Raw genomic sequence first — 26658 nt, forward strand, 5'->3', positions numbered from 1 at the left:
TTTGGTTGATGAAACCTTATAGTTGAAAATCTCTCTCTTTCTCTCTCTGTCTCTCAAAGTACAGGATGAGCCTCATATGGGGTGAAGGGCTTCAATGACATTGTCAGACATTTTGTACAGGTCGGTTTCTTGTTATCTTATTAATTTTACACTGAAAGTACAAAAAGTTTCGATTTCAGATTAAAATGAGAGTTTCCTTGCTGCATTTGAAGTACTATTGTTATGCTTCTGATATGGACTACTAATCACAAATTGATATACATCATAGTTTTGACTTATACTTGCTTTGGTTTTTGCTTCTACGCATATCATTTTTAACAATATGCATAGCTCAGTTAATTTTTGAGTGAATAGTCCACTGCTCATTAGCTTATTTTGTGCTTGTATAGTCGATATCCATTTGGCACATAAGATAGAGTAGGAGATCATAAATTTTTTTAGTTTAAATTCTTAAAAACTTTGCGTTTTGACCTCACAGAGGCTGTGTCTCCTGAGATTTCATTGAGGCTGCAGGATTACAGTATAGAGAGCTCTGGCCTGGTCTGTATCATCTCTATATATGAGTCATTAGTTATTTAATCACTCATTTTCATGTTACAATGTGGGAATTACTATTCGTTGGATATACACATGTAAGTAAAGTTTCATATTGAATAATAATAATAAAAAGATTGAGTAATTAATATAACTACTTAATTGAAATCTCCCTACTACTGCATACATAGCATTGATAGTTTCAACATGATCTGGGAAAATACCATATGAGTTGGCTGATATTAAATATTTGCTATGTACGTAATTGAATGTATAATGGCAATTGGCAAGTGCAGGCTTAACGTAGACTTGTAGGTTTGTTTGATTATAAGCAAGATTCTTCAAGTGGCCGCAACAATTTCATTACAGCCTCATAGGATTTTAAGTGTTAGGCTAATTCCATGATAAAAATATATATGTTGTAATTTTGGATTGTGTACATTGTAATTTGTAAGGGTATGATTTGGAATGAAGACTAGAGCTTCTGTTCTGTGCAAGAATATAGACTTCACTAAAGTGAAATCCAAAGCTCAATGGAGCTAAAACGATGTTCATACAGAAAGTTTTCCTTCAATTAATTAAAATTTTGGTAGTGAAGCCGTTGGGGGGTCTAATCTTGTAGCTTTCAATGCCAAGTTAAATCAGAGAAAAATGTATTTTCTGATATCTGCTATATAAAAGTACAGAACATAGTTGAGTCTGACATAAAGTTCATGCCTTTGCTTGTTTGCTGGTATTGACAATGACAAACGCAGGAAGATGGAAATTTCCATTCACCGTGTATGAGATTTGTGCTTAATAGATGACTTGAGAATTAACCAATATGGCAATACCCTATGTGAATTCATGTTTTAACCTGAGCTTGTCAAGTTTGATGCAGTAATGAAGCCCTGTTTTTTTAACAATGCATATCACATACCGATTGAGGTCAGGACTGTCAAGTGCAATATCCACCTGGTGCAATATATTGCTTAATTCTCTCACAAATTTTTTTACTCTTTTACTTTTTAACTTTATTTTATTTTATTTTATTCAATGGTTGAGATTGAAAGTTGCTTTTTTTAATTCTCAATCCCAACAATTAATAGCTATTGCGCTAGATTTCAATCCATCACATACTTATTAAAGTGAAAAAAGATTCTAAAATATATATATATATAAATAAATTGAAAAAAGGTGGTTCTTTTATGCTTATAGACCATATATGATGCGTTAGTATTCGAATAAACTCTCCCCTACATTCAGAATCAGAATCCAAAATATAGGAGGACAACAAAAATAGGACATTGGTAATGTTTAACTTGTTGCTTACTAGAGATGTCATATTCATTTAGTATCTGACTCTATACATATCAAATTATGTTGAACATCAATTTTGGCTCTATAAACATTTCAATCATGGTCTTTTGCTTCTCCAATGGCAGTTGATTTCAAAGGATATCAAGAAGAGAGAAGCATAAGGTGAAATGGCCTCTGTGGAGGAAATTTTCCACCTTTCAGGACCAATACATCTCACTGCTATTGACTGGTAAGACCATTAACCAATATTTCATCAACAGGGTGTTATAATCTGTGTTTGTGGCTTCTTGAAATCCTAGTAATGTATTTTACAATCTGCTTGCAGGAACAACATATATCACCGAAGATCTGTTGCTGCCAGCTTGGTTAAAGGAGTGTACATGCTTGAACATGATCGCAGGCAGAACCGCCATGGACCTCAAGCTCTCGCTCTACCATGGTGGGACTTCTTCCATTTCAAATTAGATCATATGCTCATAGATGATGTTGACTTATCCATATGCGGTGCCATTTATGAGTACAAATACCCATCTCCTGCTCTAAACCTCCCACAATATGTTATTGCCTTCCGAGGAACAATCATGGAATCAGACACTGTGTCACGGGACTTCAAGTTAAACCTCAAGAGCATCCTTAACAAACTTCACCGGAGTTCCCGGTTTCAACTTGCAATGCATTGTGTTCACAACACAGTTGCTTTGTCTCGAGGTGCAAGAGTGTGGTTAACTGGACATTCTCTGGGGTCAGCTATGGCATTGCTTGTAGGAAAGAACATGGCCAAGATAGGCTATTTCCTTGAAACTTATCTGTTTAATCCACCATTCTTATCTCTCCCCATAGAAGGGGGGTTCAAGAATGAAACATTGAAGCTTGGGATCCGCTTTGCAAGCAGTGTTGTCAAGGCAGGCCTCATGGTTGCTGTAAAAGGTCGCAAACATCGTAAGGCTCAAGCATATGATCCTTTTGTAGTGTTATCTCCATGGGTACCATACCTTTTTGTGAACCCAGATGATCCTATTTGTTCCGAATATATTGGGTACTTTGAACACAGGAGGAAGATGGAGGAGATTGGAGTTGGAAAAATTGAGAGGCTTGCAACAAAGAATTCCATGAGGAACCTATTCTCAAGTGTGTTGGGAATAAATTCAGGTGCAGAAGCACTGCATCTCCTTCCTTCAGCATATCTGACTGTTAATAGGGGTCGGTTATCAGATTTTTATGGAGCTCATGGACTTCAACAGTGGTGGAATCCTTATTTTCCATGTGAAGCTATGTTTTATAGGTACAACACTACAACTTGAATTGAATGGGCTAGGTAGCGCTCATGCAAAATAATTTGCAAATAATTTTTAGTTCTCTTAAGCAGACCATCTAAACAATAGCATTAAACTAAAAAAATATGTCACACCTGATGATGAGTCTTCCTTTCACTTAGATGATCTAAAGTTTTATTGTGTATGTAGTAAGAGAAAAGGAAAATAGACTCTGTTTCCTCATTTCTTTTTTTCTCTAGATGTCAAGAATGGAGAGCAAAAGTGTGTGTTTTAATGAGTTATCAATGTATATTAAAGATGAAAATAAGAACCGTTTCTATTGATAACAAACGCAATGCAAATTTGATGACAGGAAATGGGGATAGAGTTCTGGAAAGGTTTTGTTTAGAGGTGGGAATGGGTAGGAAAATTGATCAAATGGTGATATGGAAGAAAATGAAGTCGGTTTTTGTTTTAAGGTTTATCCCTCATTGAGAATTTATAAAGCTTTGTGGGAGTATATAAAGTAATATAAGTACCAACAAATAAAATAATTGAGAGAATCTATGGACATGTGACTATAGAACATGGACACATATGTAGCCCTTGTTTAGTACACCAATGAGTAGTGTGTTTGTTACACAAACTATTTAACCCTTTAATCCTTTAACAAAAGCTAAAAGTTGAAGCGATTAAGACAAAGCTCTTTGCCATCCACAAAATTTGACTCGAAGTGGAAATAGGATCCCATCTCTTAAACCTTTTTTGCCCTCAAAATTGTCCAATAAGCCACCATTAAGAGCAATAGTGTACTTAGGGGTAGCAATGCAAGTTTTTCTTCAAGCAACAAATTTTTTATGGCACCCAATAGGCATGAACAGATCAATGATGAAATCCAATTTAATAGTCATAATTACTTGGAATCCATTAAAAAAAAAAAAAAAACCTCTTTAAAATTTTTATTAATGAAATTTTGAACTCTGAATTTTCATTATATATATATATATATTATAGGTTTAGCTCTAGAAAATCTATTTTTCAAGTACAAATATTCTTAAACCTATTCTAATTAGTACCATAATATGACTTTATGTTGACTAACAAACCCCTTAAGTACACCTAATATCAAATACAAATGTTTGTAAACCTGTTCATTCTAATTGATATAGTACCATATAGGACTCTATTCTGACTAACAAACTCCTTAAAAACACCTAGAAGTAAGGAAGTAAAATTCTATTTTCAAAAATTACATAAAAATTTAAAAATTAGCTAACGATAAAAATTAAGAACAAAATTTGGCTAGCTTTTAGCCAATGGTTACAGCTTCACTGAATATCCTTTTATTGAATGTGAATTTTGACAAGGACAAAGTTTGGCAACAAATTACTTGATTGTAGGCTAAGGTTACAACTTCATTCAATATTTTTTATTGGATGTAAACTTTGACAAATCCACCATTGGATTACATTTTTTTTCTTATATTCTCCATACTTTTAATATTTCAAAAAAAAAAAAAATCAATAGCTATGTCATTAATCAATGTTTAAATTTCGCCTTTTTAGTCTAAAGTTATACATAAAAAATAAATTTATGGATTAAATAGTAAATAATATTCGATTGACAGGAAATTTGACATGTGTTTTAAGAATATAAAAAACATACAATTCAACGATTAGATTTTTAAAATATGTAGTCATGTTTATTTGTTTGGTGAGAGTTGTAGTTTTAGGCTACAACTAAGTTTGTAATCAAATTTTGTCATTTTGACAAATCTACCAATAGATTACATTTTCTTCTTATATTTTTTATACTAACAAGTTGCAACATTTCCAAAAAATCAAAGATCAATAACTATCTCAACAATTAAATATTTAAATTTCAATTTTTTTATAGTATAAAATTATGCATAAAAAATAAATTTATAAATCGAATAATAAATAACATCCAATTGGCATAAAATTTGATTTGTGTGTTAAGAATATAAAAAATATGCAATCTAATAATTAAAATTTTAAAATATGGGTGGCAGTTGGAGCCAAACTTTTTTTTTTTTTTTTTTGGGTGAAAATTTGGCAAAGTTCATATCTTGTCTTTTATCAAAACAGATAAATTTATTAAAGAAGTAAATGAGATTTTACAACACAAGTAATCAGGTCCACGACATGCGCTTTGTGTGAGAGTGGTTGATCGTAATTCGTGTAAATGCTGTGCTAAATCAAACTTTTTTTTTTTTTTTTTTTTTTTTTGAGGATAAACGGCAGAGGCTAAATCAAACTTTAGGGAGTTACCGATGAAAAAAATCTAGTTCCAAATCAAATTCGTTGGATTGTAGCAAAAGTCAACTAATTTGAAGGGGTTTGGTTTGGAAACTAGGAACCAATTTCCAGATTGTAGCATCCAGGAACTCATCATCCAAAGAGAAAGATCTGAGAAAACCCATATGAGCTATATCCTCCACATAATACTTATTATTATAAAAAAAAAAAATTAAAAAAAAATTGACACCATTCCTGGCATTTCTCATCCTCAAAACCGTGTGAAAATTTGGCCTACAACTTCAGTTTGGCTTTCCAAAATCCGAACTTTTTCAGCAAAATTACCAAACTGAATCTTGTTGAAATTTCTTCATTATTTTATAAACTTGAAACATTAGCAGTTATCACACCCTTGACATCTCTACACACCACACTGCCTTAAGCAAATCTAAATAACCAGCAGGTTGCTTGACCCAGAATTTGAAGGACTTAAAAAGGATAAGTAAAAGCAGTGAAATCTCTTCCCACTAGCGTTATTAGTGCTATTGAAATTTTTTAGCTGTAAACATTTGCTTGCATGCATCTTAGATGGTACCCTGTAGAGTTTAGACTTGTTTCTTGGATGAATCATAACCTGATTTACATAATATTCTGAACTATATTTGTTTGCTCTGATTTGGGTTTTGGTTGCTTTTTTATTTATTTATTTATTTATTTTTTATATGATCACCTCTACTGATTTTGATAGTTCACTTGGGCCTACAGTGACAATTTTGAATGGCTTATCTGTTCTTGTAGTTTTGTTTTTGGTTATAGAGGTAATTAATTAGGTAAATTGAGTATTAACTTTTCTCAAATGGTAAATTCTTTAATATGAGTTTGTGGCTCCAAGGAGAGCATTAGCTCCAAAAAAAAAAAATTGCTTCCATTTTTTCTCTTAAGGTGTATTTATGACTCAATTGTTTAGTCGAGTGTAGTGTACTACGTAAATACCAGGTTTAGTAGAGATAAAGTACCACATTCACAAATAGGAAATCAATGCATAAAGCAGAAATGTCTGGCATCACTTCGTCATGTTTTGTCTTGATCCTTCTTTGCCTCCTAAGCTCTTTTTCAGTTTGTTTGTTCTACTTGATGGATGTTTTATGAATATTAAATTGTTCATTGACTTTTGAAACTTTTATTTTGTTGCCTTAGGTGGGTGAAGGACTTCAATAAAATTTTTTAGCACTTCTTTCTTTCGCATATTGTGCAGGTTGGTTCCTTTTTATCCTGTTAGTTTTATTGAGAGTGTAAAAATGTTCAATTTCAGATGAAAATGATCATAATTCCCCTGCTTTTTTTTGGATAATCTGCAATTCATTAAAAGAAAAAAGAGGAACAAAGAGGATAATCTTCCTTACAAAGAGCCGACAAGGCGGGGGGGAAGATTGTCCTTATAGAAGAAAAAAGAAGACAAAGAACTCAAAGCAAATTCGGCTACACTATGGGCAACGCTGTTGCAAGCACGTTTAATAGTACTAATATTAGGCTTTTGATATGGACGAACCACTAATCGATTTACATCATAGTTTTAACTTAACTTGCTTGCTAAATTTTGGGTTGCTTCTGTATGTCTTATTTTAACAATGCGCATAATCCAAGTGGCTGAAGCTCAAGTATTGTTTAGTGTTTACTTCCATTATATTTTGTATATATTAACCATTCCCGCTGTCTCTCTTTTTTCATATACAAGCTTTGAGGTTTTTAATTTGTAACAATTCTTAAGTAAATCTGAGCTAAATGTATTCTAAACACTCTATGGCTTTCTCTTTCGATTAGGTGATAAGATGAATATTAGGAAAAATATCTGACAGATTACTGGTTCTTAATTCATTGGTCAGACCCACATCTGATTGGGACACTTTGAGATTATTCAAATTTCAGTACTAATGCTTCAACTTTCTGTTGGGTCACAATCTAGTTCTAGTGTCATGTGAATTATGAAATTCAACAAATATATTTATTCAATCACCAAAAAATATTATCACCAAAGTTATCAAAGCTAAGATATCACACACAAGAACACAAAGATTTACACAGAAAACTCTCTCTTTTATAGAAAAAATCGTGAGACAAACTTCAAATAAATTTACAATTATAAAATCTGTTACAATACTTCTCAAGTTCATTCCTAAACTTGAGATCCTCACTACAATAATATCTTCTCTCTAATAATTAATATGAATTCACCTAAGATCTTCACTCATTTTCGATACAACAACTCTCCATGGTTGTAAAACCCAAAATAACCTTCCTTAAAAAAAACCCTAAATTTATCTTCCCTTCCCTTGTATACGTCTCATGACTAAAGAAAAACCTCATTACTTTTCTTTGCTTTCACACACACACTTCACTCTCATTTTTCTTTTTCTTCCGGGCGCCACTTGCTCTTTTCTTTTTTCCTTTTTCACATGGTTACAATAATTTGCCTGATCCATAGCCAGTGTGGAGAATACATATAAAAGTAAATCCATAACATATTACACATCCTTCAACATTTAAATTTGTAAAACAATCTAATTTACCCTTTCTTATAGCAAATCTCTTTCATCCTCTCCATTTGATCTTTTCCATTTTGACGTTTGGGGACCATCCCTCGTTCCCACTAGGAGAGGTCTCGATATATTGTAATTTTAAATGATTGTTTGCGTTATACATGACATTTATCTTAAGGAACATAAATATGAGGTGCAACATATTTATTGTAATTTAAAAGAGAAATGACTGCTATATAGTTTTCCGAAGATATTAAAAATATTTCATTCTGATAATGCCATGGAATCAGATAAACGTGTATTTTCCTGATAAAGTACAGAACATAGTCGAGATTCATCTGATATAAATTTGATGTCTTTTCCTATTTACTGGTGCACAGTGTATACCATGAGATACACAAGAAGATGGAAATTATGATTCACCATGCATGAGATTAGTGCTTAAATGACTTGAGAAATGACCAATATCCTATGTGAAGTCATGTTTTAACCTGATCTTATGAAGTTTGACACAGTAAGGATGCCTTTTTTTTTTCACAATGCATGTCACATACTTCAAATGAACTGGGGGGAAAATGGTGCTTTCTTGCTTGTACAACATAATGCTTTATTTACTATAATTCTTCCCTTCCTTTAGAATCCTAAATATAGGGAAAAAAACAAAAACAAAAACAAAAAAGGGGCATTTGTAATGCTTGACTTGGTGCTTATTTAACGGGTTAATCATTTGTATCTGACTCATACATATCAAAATATGTCGAGCATCAATTGGCTTCATAAAAAAATTCAAGGGCTTTTGCTTCTCCCATGGCAGTTTATTTCAAAGGAAATCAAGAAGAGCGGAACATAAGGAGTAATGCCCACTAAGAGGAAAATTTCCTCAAATCAGGACCAGGACATCTCACTGTTGTTGTCGACTGGTAATTAGACCATTAACCATTACTTCACAAGAAGTGTGTAATCTCTTTAGTTGCATTTAGATACTTGAATTTGGTTTTAAATTTAATGAATTTGGAATGCCTTAACTGTAGGGAATTTAACCGAAATCCCAACCTATGTGAAACAAAAAAATAGAGAAAACACACGCCAAAGAAAAACAATCACACGCACAAGATAATATTTACGTGATTTGGCAATTTGCCTACATCCACAGAGTTATAGAGATTTCACTATTATCAGGGAAAAGACAATACATAGTACGGCTACAAGATTTTTCACTCTATATAAACACGGCAACCGACTCACAATTATAACCCTAATCACCAAAGTCGATTCCACAATGGGCTAAATAGGCCAAAAAAGAGAAGAAAAAGAAGCAAGAAAGGAAGGAGACATACCTTAAACTCGGGCTCATCAAGTAATATAGGACGGGTGGCAGATGCATCCTCCTTATGCTTAGACTGCAAAAGAAAAGAAACTAGAAAACAAAGATGAAGAAATAAGTTAACAAGTGTATGAGAGTTAATTGCAGGAAAACCCTATATACATATTAAAAAAAAAAAAAAAAAAAAAAAAACAAAGCAAAGTTAGAGGTAACATACTCTCCACTCAGCGGTGGTGGCCGCAGGAGGAGGAGAGGTCTTTCTCTTACTGCCTCGTGTTCTATTGGAAAGAGGAGCATCGGTAGATAGCCGCAGAGCAATGAACTTAGACTTGCTGGCAATTGGGCACATGCTAGAACGGGTGCAGGCGGAAGGATGAGGAGAGCCCTCCAAAACTATATTTCCAATGGGAGGGAGGCCACTCTCAAAAGGTACAATGTCTGAGCAAGCCTCAGAAGAATCATCACCCTTTTTGGCGGATTTAGGCTTGGTAGAACCCTTCTTACTTAGCATTAGAATGTTTGTCTCCTTTACTTTTTTCTCCCAACCCGCGGGATAATCATTGACATGCCAGAACCACCCTCTATCCTCCTCAACCCACTCAAAAATGGCAGACTGATTCTGCTTCCTAGCATATGCCAACACAGATTTAGAAGGGAGAAGCAACTGAGGGTTGGCTGAAATGATCGTACTAAGCCTATCAGGAGGAATAAGAGAAAAACCACGGCTACCCATCAATTCTTGCTCAAATGAAGTCATCATAGCCTGCCAGTATTCGTGCATAGCAGGAGTACAAATGCCTTCTCTCTACGAGCCTGTAATAGTAATCGCAGTGAAACGCTGGCTTTAGAACTCAAAGGCAACATGTCGCAGAAATGGTCAAACGGAAGTGGGAGGCTCCATAAGGGAAGAAAGATCATCGAGAATATCCTGATCTAGCTCGAATTGTCTTCTCATCCTGTTAGCAAGTCGTCTGCCAAATAAGGCAACCACCCAGCGTTGGTGGCTGCCAAGTAAGTAATTCTCCTTTCCTCGAAACCGGTCAATGGGGTGGTGGTCTTGGCAGTGTCAACAAATGGACCCATAACAGAATCGGTGCATGTGTAACCCGTACCTAAGTTCCTGTATGCCCTCTTAGAAAATCCAACTCCTTTATCAAAAAACTCAACGGCTAGATGACCAATTGGCTTCAAACTGACCCAGCGAAAAGCCAACGGAAAGTCAAACTAAAATTTTCCACAGAAATCGGTAATGACTCTCGAACATGACTGATATTTCTCCTTAGCAAAACAGACAAGCCTACACTTCACTAAGTGCCTGGCATAACGCTTATACAACAAGTGTTCCAGAATAGTACTGTGAACAGAAGAAGTGACTATGTGACAAGAGCCTGCCTGATCCTCATCACTCCTCAGAATGTCTAACTGAACATACAAGTGTCCCAAAAACAAGGGAGCCAATGGCAGGCTTACCCCAGTAGAAATCTTGACAGCTAATCGAAAATATAAAGAATTCACAGCATAGTGGGGATGAGAGCCAAAGATAAACTTACAAAGCCAGAACACGACAAAGGCCACACGGTGAGCAGCAACAGAGAACTTAGAGGAGGAACTGACCCAAAATGACAACTTCGCATTGCCACTCATCCTTTTCTTCAACTCGGCCTCCATGGCTTCTTCTTCCGGAGAAAGCTCTGAAGCGCCAGGATCAGCATCACCAAGGATGGGCAAAAGCAACTGATTTGCTACATCTTCCAAAGTCACAGTGATCTCACTGCAGGAAAGAAAGAAAGTGTGGGTGGTGGTACACCACTGGCGGACCAAATGACGAAGGTTGAAGAGGTCCCTATAGTTAGATAAACAACGGGATGAAACAATAGCCTTCAATACATTGGCCTGCTGTAGTAACCCTATGAAACTCATGTCGGACAACTCCCTATCCACCCGTTCCTTCCAACCCAAAGCGATGCCCGATCCAAATTCGAAGTGAATGGGCATGGGGAATGAAGTGCCTTGGTGGATGATGAGGTCAGGGATCAAGGAAGCCAACGGAGCCTAAGAAATGTTTGTGTTGTGACGACAAAGAGCAAGCCACACATGGCCCGGTGGCGGCGGTGGCGTGTAATCACCAGGAACTTTTGGGAAATGGGCATGGATATCGTACCAAGGATTTATAAGACGAGCGCACTCGCTATCAAGGGCACGCTGGGCTTCTTCCTCGTCAGAGTGGTCCGATTCGGAATACACGGCCTCTTCGCCTACATTGCGTGCAGCAGGAGGATTGGAGACAATTTTTTTTCCCTTGTGGCGGGAAGAACTTTGGCCTTTCGCCAATGTCATGGTACAAGGGTTGATCGGAGTAAACGGATGAAAGTGTTTGAAAGGGAGAACGCGGGGAAGGAAGGGAAATGGGGAAAGTGTTTGTGTTGGAAAGGAAGAGAGTGTTTGTATTTGGAATACGAAGGGAATTTCTCTTAAATACCAACGTCAGTAATACTAACACGAAAGGATGCGACGGGTCAGCCATCGGATAAAAGATGGAATTAATGAAGTGGCGGCTACATTTTAGAATAATTGCTAAACTAGGAAATTCGAAGAGACAACACTGTTCATGGCAAGAAAAAATATATACATATGTATAAGTTAGGGACCACTATTCGAAAAAGCTCGCGAAGAAAAAGAAGAAGAAAAGACAGAAAGGATAGGGAAATCTTTTATTCACATATGAACCGCAGGAACGCTTCATATGCTTAGGGGGCTAAATGTTGATGCTCATTTTGGGAAGCCCATCTACCCAGCAACATGGGCAGAAAGGAGTTAGTAATTGGATAGAAAAACCATTAAGTCCAAGCGGCAGGAATAATGGATTATAGGCCCATAAAATAAACATATGGGCCTTGAGGAAGCAAACGGGCCTAAAGGAGCTCGGAAAGAGAGAAGTAGCAAACCTATGGGCAGTATGTGATATAAAAAAGTGAGAATGGGCCACAGCAGGCCTGAAGTAATGCAAGTAAAGAAAGTAAGGGGTTAATAGAAAGTCCATGAGCTCCAAGAATGAAGGATAAAGTAATTGGGCCAGGGAAGCCTAAAGGAGCTAGTAAAAGCTCATGGGAACACAAAATTAGAAAGGGCCGAGGATGCCCAAGGAAAGTAAATGGGCCAAGGATGCCCAAGAAGAAATAAATGGGACGTAGGAGCCAGCAAGTAATGTAATAAAAAATCCAAATGACCATACTGAGTCATCGAGAGAAGAATAAGCAGCAGGCCTAAAAAAGCCTAATAGGCTTGGGTCAAATGATATCATAGTAGGAATGGCAGAGTAGTGCAGCAGGAAATGGTAGTAAGACTTCAAAAAGGAGCAAAAGATTGGGTTGAAGAAAGAAAAGCCCACTATCAAACAAAGCCCAGCCCCTAAGAGAAGTAAGCCACAAAAGAATGAGAAATCAGAAAACAGCTCACACCATAAGAAGTTAAGGAAGGATGGCAGAATATGTAGACGAGCCTCCAAACCGTGGTGAACGCATGAGTAACAGGCAGATTTTAGACATACACAGAAGTGAAGCATGCGCAAGGCCCAGACATCACCAGCCTGTACCCAGCCAATACAGGAAGTGGTGAGGTCATGGGTCAAAGGTAAAAGGGCATGGTCTAGCAGTGGGGAGAGGAGGAAAACCTATTATGGGGTTCCTGTTTAGACTCTTTTGGGGGAAATGTCCTGCTGGGATGACATACTACCAAAAATGAGCAAGGATGAGCTAAAACCACTAGGTGCATGCCACGAGGGATAGGGAGAGAGAGAGCACCCACATCGTAGCATGTAAGAGTGACACGGTAAACAAACAAAAAAAATAGTCTTCTTTGTTTGGTGATGGGGAGTGGTACAGCCAACACAGGTAAGTGGTGGTGGCTAGATAACTGACAAACCAATGGTGGTCAGCAAGGACACCTAGACTAGACAAAGGTAGTTAAAGACTAAAATAGTAAAATTTGGTCACAACTGGCATTATATAAAGGACCATTGCCGTGCACAGGAAAGGAGGATCACGATAATAGTAACTCTAGGAGAGAATCACAACAAATAAGCAAGCACTGAGAAAGAAAACGAAAAGAAAAGAAAGGAAGAATTAGAAAGAACAAAACGGAGAGCATAGAACGGCAGGCATGCACCAATAGGTTGATCCCCTCTCTCTCTCTAAAGCCCATGCTCTCTGACAAAGGAAAAAGATTCTTCTGGGCAAAGGTCATTTAGGTCCGTTCCTTCAAAGCAATTAATTTCTTCCCGGGGAGATTATTCGCATTGAGGAAATGGCTCCATTCTTGACTTCGGCCCTGTAACATAACTTGGCACGGCAAACTGACATTTCTCTCTTTGATTCAAAACTTATTACTATTTCTTCCCCATTTATTTCTGCTATTTCATGAATAGGGCACTTCTTGTCGTTGCCCTTTATTTATTTCTGTCTAAGTAGCAAACGCATTTCTTTTGTTATCTTTATCATATCTGCCTGCCATAACTTTTCCCATAGCAGCTTTGTCTATCATGGGTATGTAACCAAAGTTTAGGCAAACAGGGTGTAGTTTGTGCACAAACCGGACCAAGGTGGGTTATAATTGGACTGGTTCCAACTTCATTATCTAGAACACTTAGGCCCAATACAGCAAGAGGCAGTCCAGCCCAACATTACAAAAAGGCCCACCACACGTATCAAAATATGTCGAACATCAATTGGCTCCATAAAAAATTCAAGGGCTTTTGCTTCTCCCATGGTAGTTTATTTCAAAGGAAATCAAGAAGCGCGGAACATAAGGAGTAATGCCCACGATGTATTCAAGAGTTAGACCTTTTTGGATATACACCATTGTCAGTTTTTTTAAGATCTCATTCTCTCTCTCCGTATGTGTGTAAATATTTAGTATTCTTAAAAAAATAGAGGCAAATTTCCTCAAATCAGGACCAGGACATCTCACTGCTGCTTCTGATTGGTAATTAGACCATTAACCATTACTTACCCAAAGTGTGTAATCTCTTTAGTTGCATTTAGATACTTGAACTTGGATTTAGATTTAGATTTTAAATTAATGAATTTGGAATGCCTTAACTTTAAATTTATAGATTTAAAAAAAGAAATGAAGTGAAAATAAAAGGTGGTGCTTTCTTACTTATCTATACTACTATTTAAGGGGTTTCTATTGTTTGGATTCCTCATTTTTTATGCCCAAAGTACCCTCAAATTTATCAGTTTATAAAGCTTAAATAGCAGGTTTAGACATGTAAAATTACTAATTTAAAAAGTCCTAAATTTTAGATTCATCTACACTATTATTTAAGGGGCTTTCCCTGTTTGGATTCCTCAATTTCGATATCCAAAATACACTCAAGTTTACCAGTTTGTAAAACTTAAATAGTAGGGTTATATATGTAAATTTGCTAATTTAAAAACTTCTAAATTTTAGCAAAATTTAAAAAAGCATTTTACAAACTATTTGCTCCTTGAATAACTGACTCCTACTCTGGGAAATTATTGTGTACTCCCGGAGTACCATAAATGCGTAGTCCCTCATTTCACATGAATGGTAGGTCCCACTAATTAAATTCATGGTAGGACCCACCATTTCTGTGAGAGAGGGGAGTACGCATTTATGGTACTCTGAGAGTACCTAATAATTTTCCCTCTTAAACACCATACACAACCATCCCACTAACTTCCCACTAAATCAAAATCTCCTAGGATCAGTTACTGATTTTATATCTCTATCTCCCCCACTTTTACTTGCTCTTCTACTCATTTTTCAATTCCAAATAATCCCATTCTACTCCTATTTTAGATTCAGTTTTCACCTTACACACGTTGCTCCATTACTCTAGAGAAAAAAATAGAATGAATTATAGGGCTGGTGACTCACCAATCTATGCTCCATTAAACAATTTTAAAGAAATTATTAATTTACATATATACATACCTACATACATACATACATATATATGTATATAAAAGACCTGAATTTGGCTCCAAAATGCATCAAGTCATCTTTGATTATTGATAGGTACAAAAGTGATATTAATGGTAGATTCAAATGAAAATTAATAAAAAAATTTCAAGTTGTATTATTAGAAATTTATAAAAATATTGTAAATAATACATGACTCATTAGTTGATATCAAATTGTGCAAGAGAAAAATCACTTAGAACTTTTGTATGTTTTCACACCATGATCTTCGGTTGTCTTATTATCAGGGTTGGTGTCACTGTTGGTGGTAGGGAAGAGGAAACACCTACGGGTCAACGAGTCGTTGGCCCATTGCACGAAATATTCTCCTAAATTAACGGAATAATTTCCCTTATATAAGGCAAATAGTTATCTCTCTCTCTCTCTCTCTCTCTCTCTATATATATATATATATACTATTGTTTAAGGGATTTCCATTGTTTGGATTTTTCAATTTTGATGCTCAAAGTATTGTCAAATTTACCAGTTTGTAAAGTTTAAATAGCAGGTTTAAACATGTAAAATTACTAATTTAAAAAGTCTTAAATTTTAGATTCATCTATACTATTATTTAAGGGTCTTTCATTGTTTGGATTTCTCAATTTCGTTACCTAAAATACTCTCAAATTTACCAGTTTGTAAAACTTAAATAGTAGGGTTATATATGTAAATTTACTAATTAAAAAAATCCTAAATTTAAGCAAAATTTAAAAATGCATTTTACAAACTATTTGCTCCTTGAATAACTGACTCCCACTCTTCAAACACAAGTTATACATACTTTTGATTTAAAGTACAATTTGCCAATTCCCAAGTTATACAAACAAACAAACACTAGTTACGATTTTTTTTTTTTTTTTTTTGAGATGATTAGTTACGAATTCTTTATTGGCTAAGCTAAAGGATCATTTCAATAATCTCGAGGAATATTCTTCAAGATATTCTTTTTTTTTCCTCTCTCTCCCACAATTTATATTATATTATGAGATATCTTTTTGATAATCTATATTATGAGATATTGATATCTTTATTATATAACCAAAAAAAAAAAAAAAAAAAGATATCTTTATTATAAAAATCATGGTCTAATAAAAATTGGAACCAATCATGGTCTAATAAAAATTGGAACCAACGTAAAGTTATGTTTTTTAAGTGTGAAAAGTCTAGAATGGAAAACTATTTAGGTTCCCACAATGTTTTGGAGGGAAATGATAGCCCCTCATCCCATTGGGACCCCCTTATTTATACAAAGAAAATAGGGTCCAATTTTCCTAAGTGTGACTTCTTATCCCAACTGCCAAGTATAGACAAAACATATTATGTTGACTATATGCTCTAAATTTTTTCTGCCTTTCACAATGATATGTTGTTGAAATGGTCATCCAAGTCCAATATATGCTTGGGAACTTTAACTGAGACCATGGCCTAGCTGAAGCTCCATACTTTGTGTGGATGAAGAATTAAACACTCATTTGATGTAATAGGAGATAATGGAATTTGACACAGTGCACACTGGGGTTTGTTCTTGATGTGAAATTGTTGTTGGTGCTAAAATCTCTTGTATGATTAGTTGGAAAGTCATGTTCTTTATGTGTGAAAAGTCTAGAATGGAAAACTTCTTAAGTTCCCACAATGTTTGGGAGAGAATTGCTAGCCCCTTATCCTATTGGGACTCCCCTTATTTATACAATGGAAACAGGGTCCAATTTTCATAATTGTGACTTACTATCCCAACTACCAAGTATGCACAAAATATATGATATTGACAATACATTCCAATTTTTTTTTGCCTTTCATAATCATATGTTTTGGAAATGGTCATCCAATGCCAATATTTGCTTGAGAACTGTAGTTGAGATCATGGCCCAGCTGAAGCTTTACTATTCAATACTTTGTGTGGATGAAAAATTAAAAACTCGTTTGATGTAATAGGAGATAACGGCATTTGACACAGTACACACTGTGTTCTTGATGTGAAATTGTTGTAGGTGCCAAAATCTCTTGTATGATTAGTTGGATAGTCATGTTCTTTATGTGTGAAAAGTCTAGAATGGAAAACTTTTTATGTTACCACAATGTTTTGGAGATAATTGTTAGCCCCTCATCCCATTGGGACCCCCCTTATTTATACAAAGGAAAAAGGGTCCAATTTTCATAAGTGTGACTTACTATCCCAATTGCTAAGTATAGACAGAATATGTGATATTGACTATACACTCCAAATTTTTTCCGCCTTTCACAATGATATGTCGTGGAAATGGTCATCCAAGTCCAATATATGCTTGAGAACTATAGTTGAGACCATGGCCCAGCTAAAGCTTTACTATTCAATACTTTGTGTGGATGAAAGATAAACACTTATTTGATGTAATAGGAGATAATTGAATTTGACATAGTATACACTGGGGTTTGTTCTTGATTTGAAATTGTTGTAGGTGCTAAAATCTCTAGAATGATTAGTTGTAAAGTCATGTTCATTTTGTGTGAAAAGTCTAGAATGGAATACTATTTAAGTTTCCACAATGTTTTGGAGAGAAATGCTAGCCCCTTATCCCATTGGGACCCCCCTTATTTATACAAAGGAAAAAAGGTTCCAATTTTCCTAAGTGTGACTTCTTATCCCAACTGCCAAGTATAGACAGAACATATGATATTGACTATACACTCCAAATTTTTTCTGCCTTTCACAATGATATGTTGTGGAAATGGTCATCCAAGTCCAATACATGTTGACAACTATAATTGAGACTATGGCCCAGCTGAAGCTTCAATATTTTATGTGGATGAAGAATTAAACACTTGTTTGATGTAATATGAGATAATGGAATTTGACACAGTACACACTGGGGTTTGTTCTTGATGTGAAATTGTTGTTGGCGCTAAAATCTCTTGTTTGATTAGTTGGAAAGTCATGTTCTATATGTGTGAAAAGTCTAGAACGGAAAACTTCTTATGTTCCCACAATGTTTTGGAGAGAATTGCTGGCCCCTCATCCAATTGGGACTCCCCTTATTTATACAATGGAAAAAGGGTCCAATTTTCATAATTGTGACTTACTAACCGAACTTCCAAGTATGGACAAGATATATGATATTGACTATACACTCCAAATTTTTTTTGCCTTTCATAATGATATGTTTTGGAAATGGTCATCCAAGGCCAATATATGCTTGAGAACTGTAGTTGAGATCATGGCCCAGCTGAAGCTTTACTATTCAATACTTTAAGCACTTATTTGATGTAATAGGAGATAATGGAATTTGACACAGTACACAATGGGGTTTGTTCGTGATTTGAAATTGCTATAGGTGCTAAATTCTCTAGAATGATTAGTTGGAAAGTCATGTTCTTTAGGTGTGAAAAGTCTAGAATTGAAAACTATTTAGGTTCCCACAATGTTTTGGAGGGAAATGCTAGCCCCTCATACCATTGGGACCCCCTTTTTTTATACAAAGGAAATAGGGTCCAATTTTCCTGAGTGTGACTTCTTATCCCAACCGCCAAGTATAGACAAAACATATTATGTTGACTATACACTCTAAATTTTTTCTGCCTTTCACAATGATATGTTGTGGAAATGGTCATCCAAGTCCAATATATGCTTTGGAACTTTAATTGTGACCACGGCCCAGCTGAAGCTCCATACTTTGTGTGGATGAAGAATTAAACACTTATTTGATGTAATAGGAGATACTGGAATTTGACACAGTGCACACTGGGGTTTGTTCTTGATGTGAAATTGTTGTTGGTGCTAAAATCTCTTGTATGATTAGTTGGAAAGTCATGTTCTTTATGTGTGAAAAGTCTAAAATGGAAAACTTCTTATGTTCCCACAATGTTTTGGAAAGAATTGCTAGCCCCTCATCCCATTGGGACCCCCCTTATTTATACAAAGGAAAAAGGGTCCAATTATCATAAGTGTGACTTACTATCCCAACTACCAAACTTTTTCTACCTGTCATAATGACATGTTGTGGAATTGGTCATCCAAGTCCAATATTTGCTTGAGAACTGTAGTTGAGACCAGGGCCCAGCTGATGCTTTACTATTCAATACTTTGTGTGGATGAAAAATTAAACACTTATTTGATGTAATAGGAGATAATGGAATTTGACACAGTACACACTGTGTTCTTGATGTGAAATTGTTGTAGGTGGTAAAATCTCTTGTATGATTAGTTGGAAAGTCATGTTCTTTATGTGTGAAAAGTCTAGGATGGAAAACTTTTTATGTTACTACAATGTTTTGGAGAGAATTGTTAGCCCCTCATCCCATTGGGACTCCTCTTAGTCATCCAAAGGAAAAAAGTGTCCAATTTTCCTAAGTGTGACTTACTATCCCAATTGCCAAGTGTAGCTTGAACATATGATATTGACTATGCCCCCTTTATTCATACAAAGGAATGACACTTGTACATGTGAACGACGTTGTGCCATGTGAGCCCTAAGTTCATATGATCGTTCAAGGCATCTACACTCCCTAGGACTCTAAACAGGTTAGGAGCGCATTGATGGGGACACAACCTTTGATTGAGCAGGTAGTCTCTGGTTATCCTACCCATGGTATGTGTCATTCCTCCCTCTATAAAGGCGATCATTGGAATGACAACTTCACCCTCCTCTCTATTGGTAAGTATTTGGTCCGGGGGACAATATTGTAAGCCCAGTCCTTGTGGGATATGGTATTTGGTCCTAAAACCCTCCATACCAGCCAGAGAGTCTACTATGTGCTTGAATCTACCCATCTAAGCAAACGTAGATGACACGAAGGAAGTTTTCTAAAAAGGGAAGAAGGTCGAAGAGGTTGGCCGAGGAGAAAAAGAAAGGTTAAAGAGATAGATATTTATGAAAACAAGTGAGTGTATTAAACTCTGAACTTTTAGAAAAATCTATTGGAAATTTCTTAAGGAAAAGAGTTAGGGAAGCTTAGGAGTGTAGAGATTTTAGTGAGTTGGAGTGCTTGAGATCCTTGGAGAACTTGAAAATTCATAAAATAAGGGGAAAATGATTTCTCTCAAGGCTTTATATAGAGGGTGAAAATGAGTGAGAGTAATCCCGCTCAAAATTTCAAGAGAGAGATCAATCGTTGGATCTGCGCCTCACCATTAGATCTGGGGAACAAAGCGTTGGAGTAATTAATAGCGCCTCGCAGGCTTTGAAGCGTCAGTGGCAATTATAGGGTGCGTAAAATGGTACTCCTACATGTGTAAATCAAAGGATCAAGTAGAATTAACTCTTAAAAATTCAAAACCCCAGTTTTCTCCTTGGATGAGAGGAAAAAACCAGAGTTTTGAGGGGCTATTGTAGGGTTAAGTGCCTGAATCATATATTGGGCCTTAGGCCTTGGCTGAGAGCACGAGTAGTCTGAGGACGATGGAATGGTAATGAATGGTTTAAACCCAGGACTTAATGAGCAAAACACAAATGGAAGGGTGGTTCGAGGAGGAATATCTCCTCAGACATGATAAATACACTTCAAATATGTATTCCAACAATTAAGGTGACCTTCCAGGAAGCTCCAACGATAAGAACGTGTATCATAAACGTATAAGGATGATGGGAACTCAGAAATATCTAAGGAAAAACTGCTACCACCGCGTTAAATGCACTGTAGCTGCTTTTTTGGCCTCATTTATGTTGAGGAAGCCCCTGAATAGTACTGCCTTGGGTACCACAACTCACAGAAAGCCAGAAAGGGTGTCTGATAGGACAAACACTTAAGTAAGGGCTCAAATGATCAATAAGTGTAGGATCAAGATGGTCCAAAGGAAGATATATAATGTAAGAGACCCTCCATAAGGAGGGGATCGGAAAAATAGAGAATGAATTTTGTAGTAATCAAAATTATACTTATACTCAACTGTTATTGATTTATAAGAAGAAATACCTCCTCGGACAGTAAGTTCATTCATATCAATCCCTCTTATTTGTGCTTGATTGTCACCTGATTCCATACTAGCCGTTGTCTAATTCACTAGGGCCTAGTTCTTTAACTCACTCTCTACAAATCTATTGTACTGGGCTCACTGGGCCAATATTCCACACACTTTAGGCTTGGGCTGAAAAACATGTCCCTACAGTACTAATTTTAGCAATTTTGTTCTATAAAATTATATTTTGTTTCCCTTAAATAATATCATTGATTTTTTCTTTAAAAATAATGCTATACTCACAAACTTTTTTACAACTTTTTTACTAACTGTTTTGGTAGCAAATTCATAGTGGTTCAAAATAATGAACCTATGGTATGGTTGTGAAATTAATGAACCTTTGTGATAGTGCGACTTTATCATAGGTGCAAAATAAGCATAGACTAAAAAGATTATTGCTTCTGTTTTCATAATTATAAGAAGTTGAGGCCAATGAAATTGGCGGCTGGCATGTCAAATTTTATTTAAAAAAGAAAAAAAAAAGCTGAAAATAAATTTATAGTTTTTTTTTTTTGATATGTTTTTCCTTTCATTCTTTTATAATTTTCTTATTTGAAGGTCAGTAACTTAAATACCTTTATGTTAATTGACCTTTAATTAATGGAAGAAAAAAAGACGTTAAGAAAAACTCTTTAAATTATTTCTATATCTTTTTATTGAATGTGAATTTTTACAAATTCACTATTGGATAACAATTTTTTTATTATATTTTCAAGGACTGCATACTACAAAACAAATCATATTTTCATTGTAAAAAAAAAAAAATCATAATTTTCAATGCAGTTTATGCAGAATGTATTGGTGTAATGAAGCAATATCAAAGTTGTTATGCTTTTTTATTCTAAAAAAAGAAGAAGAAGTTGTTAAGGTCGTTTGTAATTTTAGTGGGCCTATTTAAAAATGATTAAAACTAGGTTAAAATAATTTTTTGTTCAATTTTTTTTTGGGGGAAAAATTCATGCAATCACTATGTACTATTGATGAAAGTTCCAATTCTATTCATTTTAAAGTTCCAATTTGATATATGAATAGCATAATCAACTTAATTCAATTGGTTGACTAGGAAGAAAGAAATCAAACAAAACTCCAATGGCGGTGCGTTTGTATAGAAATATGATCCAATTGCATGAATGTTTTATTTAGAGACATTTGAGACTAATTGTATATTTCCTTCCCTCATACAATCAATAGTCTGCTATTGTCTAAACAACATACTGTGATTTGTTTTCTTATAGAAATAGAAATATCTAACTAGTTTATCCAAATATTAAAAAAAAATTCTACTGGAAAACATTCATTCAAGAAATGTTCATCTCGAATTGTGATAACAATTTATAGAACAAAATAGATTTTGGTTGAGGAATCAAACATTCAATAAACAAGTCAAGCAAGTCCTCTCTTGGGGGATTCACTACTTGCTTGTTATTAAATTACATCCATGCCAAAAAATATTATTAACATGTTTTTCTAGTATCTGCTGGTTTTGTCAGCAGACCTTACTGTGATTAGAAATGGAAAGATGTTATATGTGTCAAAATTCATGAACTTTCGTGACAGTGCAACTTTATCATACATACAAAATAAACATTGATTTAAAAGATTAGTGTCAGGTTTTTAGGTTGAAAGATTCTATAACATGTAATCTTGTTCTGATCCATAATCAGATTTCCAAGATGTAGCTCAAAAGAAAGAAGTACGGAGTTTCAATTGCCATTCGATTGAGTCTTGATCAATCAAGGCAGTGCTTTTGTAAGACCTTCAATTGAGTCTCTCGATCGATTGAAGCAAGTTTCTTAATACTTCACAGTTGTGACTTGCTCAGTTGAGATACAAGAAACCAGAAATCTAACTTGTTTTAATTGAGTTTGTGTTGCCTTGTACTTTTTTGTGTCATACATACAAAGTTACAAACATATAAAAGACACTTTATAGCACAACTATAATTGAGGTATTGCCGAGTTGCTCTGCATCTAAGAAGAAGAAAATCTAAACCTCAATTTCACCAAAACCAGTGAGAATTGAAGATCAATCTCAAGACTCTATTGTTATTTGGTGATCAAGGTTGAAGCCACAAGAGCCTATTGCTAGTGTATTATTGTGGAGATCAAATCTTCAAGGTGGTCATTGGATTCAGTCCTTGGAGTCATTGACACAGTTTGTAGAAGGTTTTCAAGATAAAAGAATCCATGCAACTTGGAGCTGAGTATAGGTTCATCTCAGTCAGTATCTACTGCATAGAGTCTAGGATCAAGAGTGTGATTCGTGTTGCAAACTTTAATCCATTGGTTTTCAATATCTTGTGTTTTTTTTTTTTACTTCTTGTTATTTTATATTTTGCGACTATGCTCGTGGTCATCAACAGGTAATAACTGAGTAACATAATTGGTTGATTAACAAATTGATAAATTATGCTATGATTTCAAAATACTTCTTAACTTGCACTTGTGTTGGTATGGTAAAAACTCTATGCTAGCTTGCTTATATGAGCTATAGAAAGATGAAATAACTAGTCCATTTAATTTTTTACGTTTTTTTCACTAGTCCTTTTTCAATATTTTCTTTCACAATTTCTTATTTTGTGTTAGTCTTTATGGTATATTTTGGTCTTTCCAATTTTGAGAGTTAAGGCATTATAATAAGATGTTCCCTATATATTCTCGACCCAAAAGGCAAAGCAACTGCCAAGCTCAGGATTTTTGGTTAGTTTCTTGTGGGAGCAACACAACCACCCTGAACATGACACATAAGATGAAACTATTGATGTTGCTTGAACATGGCTACTTGTGAATGAGAAATTATTCTATACCATAGTGGAGGGTGGCAGCTAATACCAATTACACATGTTCAACATATTACTCTATTAAAAAACTTAAGAAAATCAAGACCGTTATAAGGTTCTCTTTAATCTAGAAAAGCATATGCATAATTTTTGCAGACAGATCACTCATATGATGAAAATTTATAGAAGCCTGTCAACTGTACGAATTGCCCCGTTAGGTGAATATTTCCAAGTCCACAATAAAGGACGGGATAAGATTACCTGGACTGTCAAGTGCAATATCCACCTGGTGCAATATATTGCTTAATTCTCTCACAAATTTTTTTACTCTTTTACTTTTTAAATTTATTTTATTTTATTTTATTTTATTTTATTTTATTCAATGGTTGAGATTGAAAGTTGCTTTTTTTTATTCTCAATCTCAACAATTAATAGTTATTGCGCTAGATCTCGGTCCATCATATACTTATTAAAGTGAACAAAGATTCTAAAAGTGAAAAAAGGTGGTTCTTTTTTGCTTATAGACCATATATAATGCGTTAGTATTCGAATAAACTCTCCCCTACATTCAGAATCAGAATCCAAAATATAGGAGGAAAACAAAAATGTGACATTGGTAATGTTTAACTTGTTGCTTACTAAAGATGTCATATTCATTTAGTATCTGACTCTATACATATCAAATTATGTTGAAAATCAATTTTGGCTCCATAAACATTTCAATCATGGTCTTTTGCTTCTCCAATGGCAGTTGATTTCAAAGGATATCAAGAAGAGAGAAGCATAAGGTGAAATGGCCTCTGCGGAGGAAATATTCCACCTTTCAGGACCAATACATCTCACTGCTATTGACTGGTAAGACCATTAACCAATATTTCATCAACAGGGTGTTATAATCTGTGTTTGTGGCTTCTTGAAATCCAAGTAATCTATTTTACAATCTGCTTGCAGTTGCAGGAACAACATATATCACCGAAGATCTGTTGCTGCCAGCTTGGTTAAAGGAGTGTACATGCTTGAAAATGATCGCAGGCAGAACCGCCATGGACCTCAAGCTCTCGCTCTACAATGGTGGGACTTCTTCCATTTCAAATTATATTATACGCTCACAGATGATGTTGACTCATCCATATGCGGTGCCATTTATGAGTACAAATACCCTTCTCCTGCTCTAAACATCCCACAATATGTTATAGCCTTTCGAGGAACAATCATGGAATCAGACACAGTGTCACGGGACTTCAAGTTAAACCTCCAGAGCATCCTTAACAAACTTCACCGGAGTTCCCGGTTTCAACTTGCAATGCATTGTGTTCACAACACAGTTGCTTTGTCTCGAGGTGCAAGTGTGTGGTTAACTGGACATTCTCTGGGGTCAGCTATGGCATTGCTTGTAGGAAAGAACATGGCCAAGATAGGCTATTTCCTTGAAACTTATCTGTTTAATCCACCATTCTTATCTCTCCCCATAGAAGGGGGTTTTAAGAATGAAACATTGAAGCTTGGGATCCGCTTTGCAAACAGTGTTGTCAAGGCAGGCCTCATGGTTGCTGTAAAAGGTCGCAAACATCGTAAGGCTCAAGCATATGATCCTTTTGCAGTGTTATCTCCATGAGTACCATACCTTTTTGTGAACCCAGATGATCCTATTTGTTCCGAATATATTGGGTACTTCGAACACAGGAGGAAGATGGAGGAGTTTGAGGTTGGAAAAATTGAAAGGCTTGCAACAAAGAATTCCATGAGGAACCTATTCTCAAGTGTGTTGGGAATAAATTCAGGTGCAGAAGCACTGCATCTCCTTCCTTCAGCATATCTGACAGTTAATAGGGGTCGGTTATCAGATTTTTATGGAGCTCATGGACTTCAACAGTGGTGGAATCCTTATTTTCCATGTGAAGCTATGTTTTATAGGTACAACACTACAACTTGAATTGAATGAGCTAGGTAGCGCTCATGCAAAATAATTTGCAAATAATTTTTAGTTCTCTTAAGCAGACCATCTAAATAATAGCATTAAACTAAAAAAAAATGTCACACCTGATGATGAGTCTTCCTTTCACTTAGATGATCTAAAGTTTTATTGTGTATGTAGTAAGAGAAAAGGAAAATAGACTCTGTTTCCTCATTTCCTTTTTTCTCTAGATGTCAAGAATGGAGAGCAAAAGTGTGTGTTTTAATGAGTTATCAATGTATATTAAAGATGAAAATAAGAACCGTTTCTATTGATAACAAACGCAATGCAAATTTGATGACAGGAAATGGGGATAGAGTTCTGGAAAGGGTTTTGTTTAGAGGTGGGAATGGGTAGGAAAGTTGATCAAATGGTGATATGGAAGAAAATGAAGTGGGTTTTCGTTTTAAGGTTTATCCCTCATTGAGAATTTATAAAGCTTTGTGGGAGTATATAAAGTAATATAAGTACCAACAAATAAAATAATTGAGAGAATCTATGGACATGTGACTCTAGAACATGGACACATATGTAGCCCTTGCTTAGTACACCAATGAGTAGTGTGTTTGTTACACAAACTATTTAACCCTCTAATCCTTTAACAAAAGCTAAAAGTTGAAGCAATTAAGATAAAGCTCTTTGCCATCCACAAAATTTGACTCGATGTGGAAATAGGATCCCATCTCTTAAACCTTTTTTGCCCTCAAAATTGTCCAATAAGCCACCATTAAGAGCAATAGTGTACTTAGGGGTAGCAATGCAAGTTTTTCTTCAAGCAACAAATTTTTTATGACACCCAATAGGCA

The 26658-nt window shown here is 35.3% G+C and overlaps 2 protein-coding genes across 4 annotated transcripts; both read left to right on the forward strand.

Moving 5' to 3' along the window:
- LOC126699488 (GDSL esterase/lipase At4g10955-like) lies at positions 1–26080 on the forward strand. 3 transcript variants are annotated; one of them, XM_050397335.1, is made up of 4 exons: positions 1–120; positions 1959–2062; positions 2159–3148; positions 25846–26080. In XM_050397335.1, exons 2-3 carry the CDS (start codon positions 2001–2003, stop codon positions 3132–3134), a joined length of 1038 nt encoding a protein of 345 aa, XP_050253292.1. In that variant the 5' UTR covers positions 1–120; positions 1959–2000; the 3' UTR covers positions 3135–3148; positions 25846–26080. The 3 variants fall into 3 exon arrangements, with proteins under 3 accessions (XP_050253292.1, XP_050253293.1, XP_050253291.1); XM_050397336.1 differs by lacking the exon at positions 25846–26080 and having other exon boundaries at positions 1971–2062; positions 2159–3381; XM_050397334.1 differs by lacking the exon at positions 25846–26080 and having other exon boundaries at positions 2–120; positions 2159–3381.
- Positions 25280–25831, forward strand: LOC126700682 (GDSL esterase/lipase At4g10955-like). Its single transcript, XM_050398890.1, has 2 exons — positions 25280–25469; positions 25539–25831. Exons 1-2 carry the CDS (start codon positions 25280–25282, stop codon positions 25829–25831), a joined length of 483 nt encoding a protein of 160 aa, XP_050254847.1.
- Positions 26081–26658: the final 578 nt, after the last annotated feature.

The sequence above is a fragment of the Quercus robur genome, chromosome 9, assembly GCF_932294415.1.
Source record: "Quercus robur chromosome 9, dhQueRobu3.1, whole genome shotgun sequence".
In the NCBI taxonomy this organism is placed as follows: domain Eukaryota; kingdom Viridiplantae; phylum Streptophyta; class Magnoliopsida; order Fagales; family Fagaceae; genus Quercus; species Quercus robur.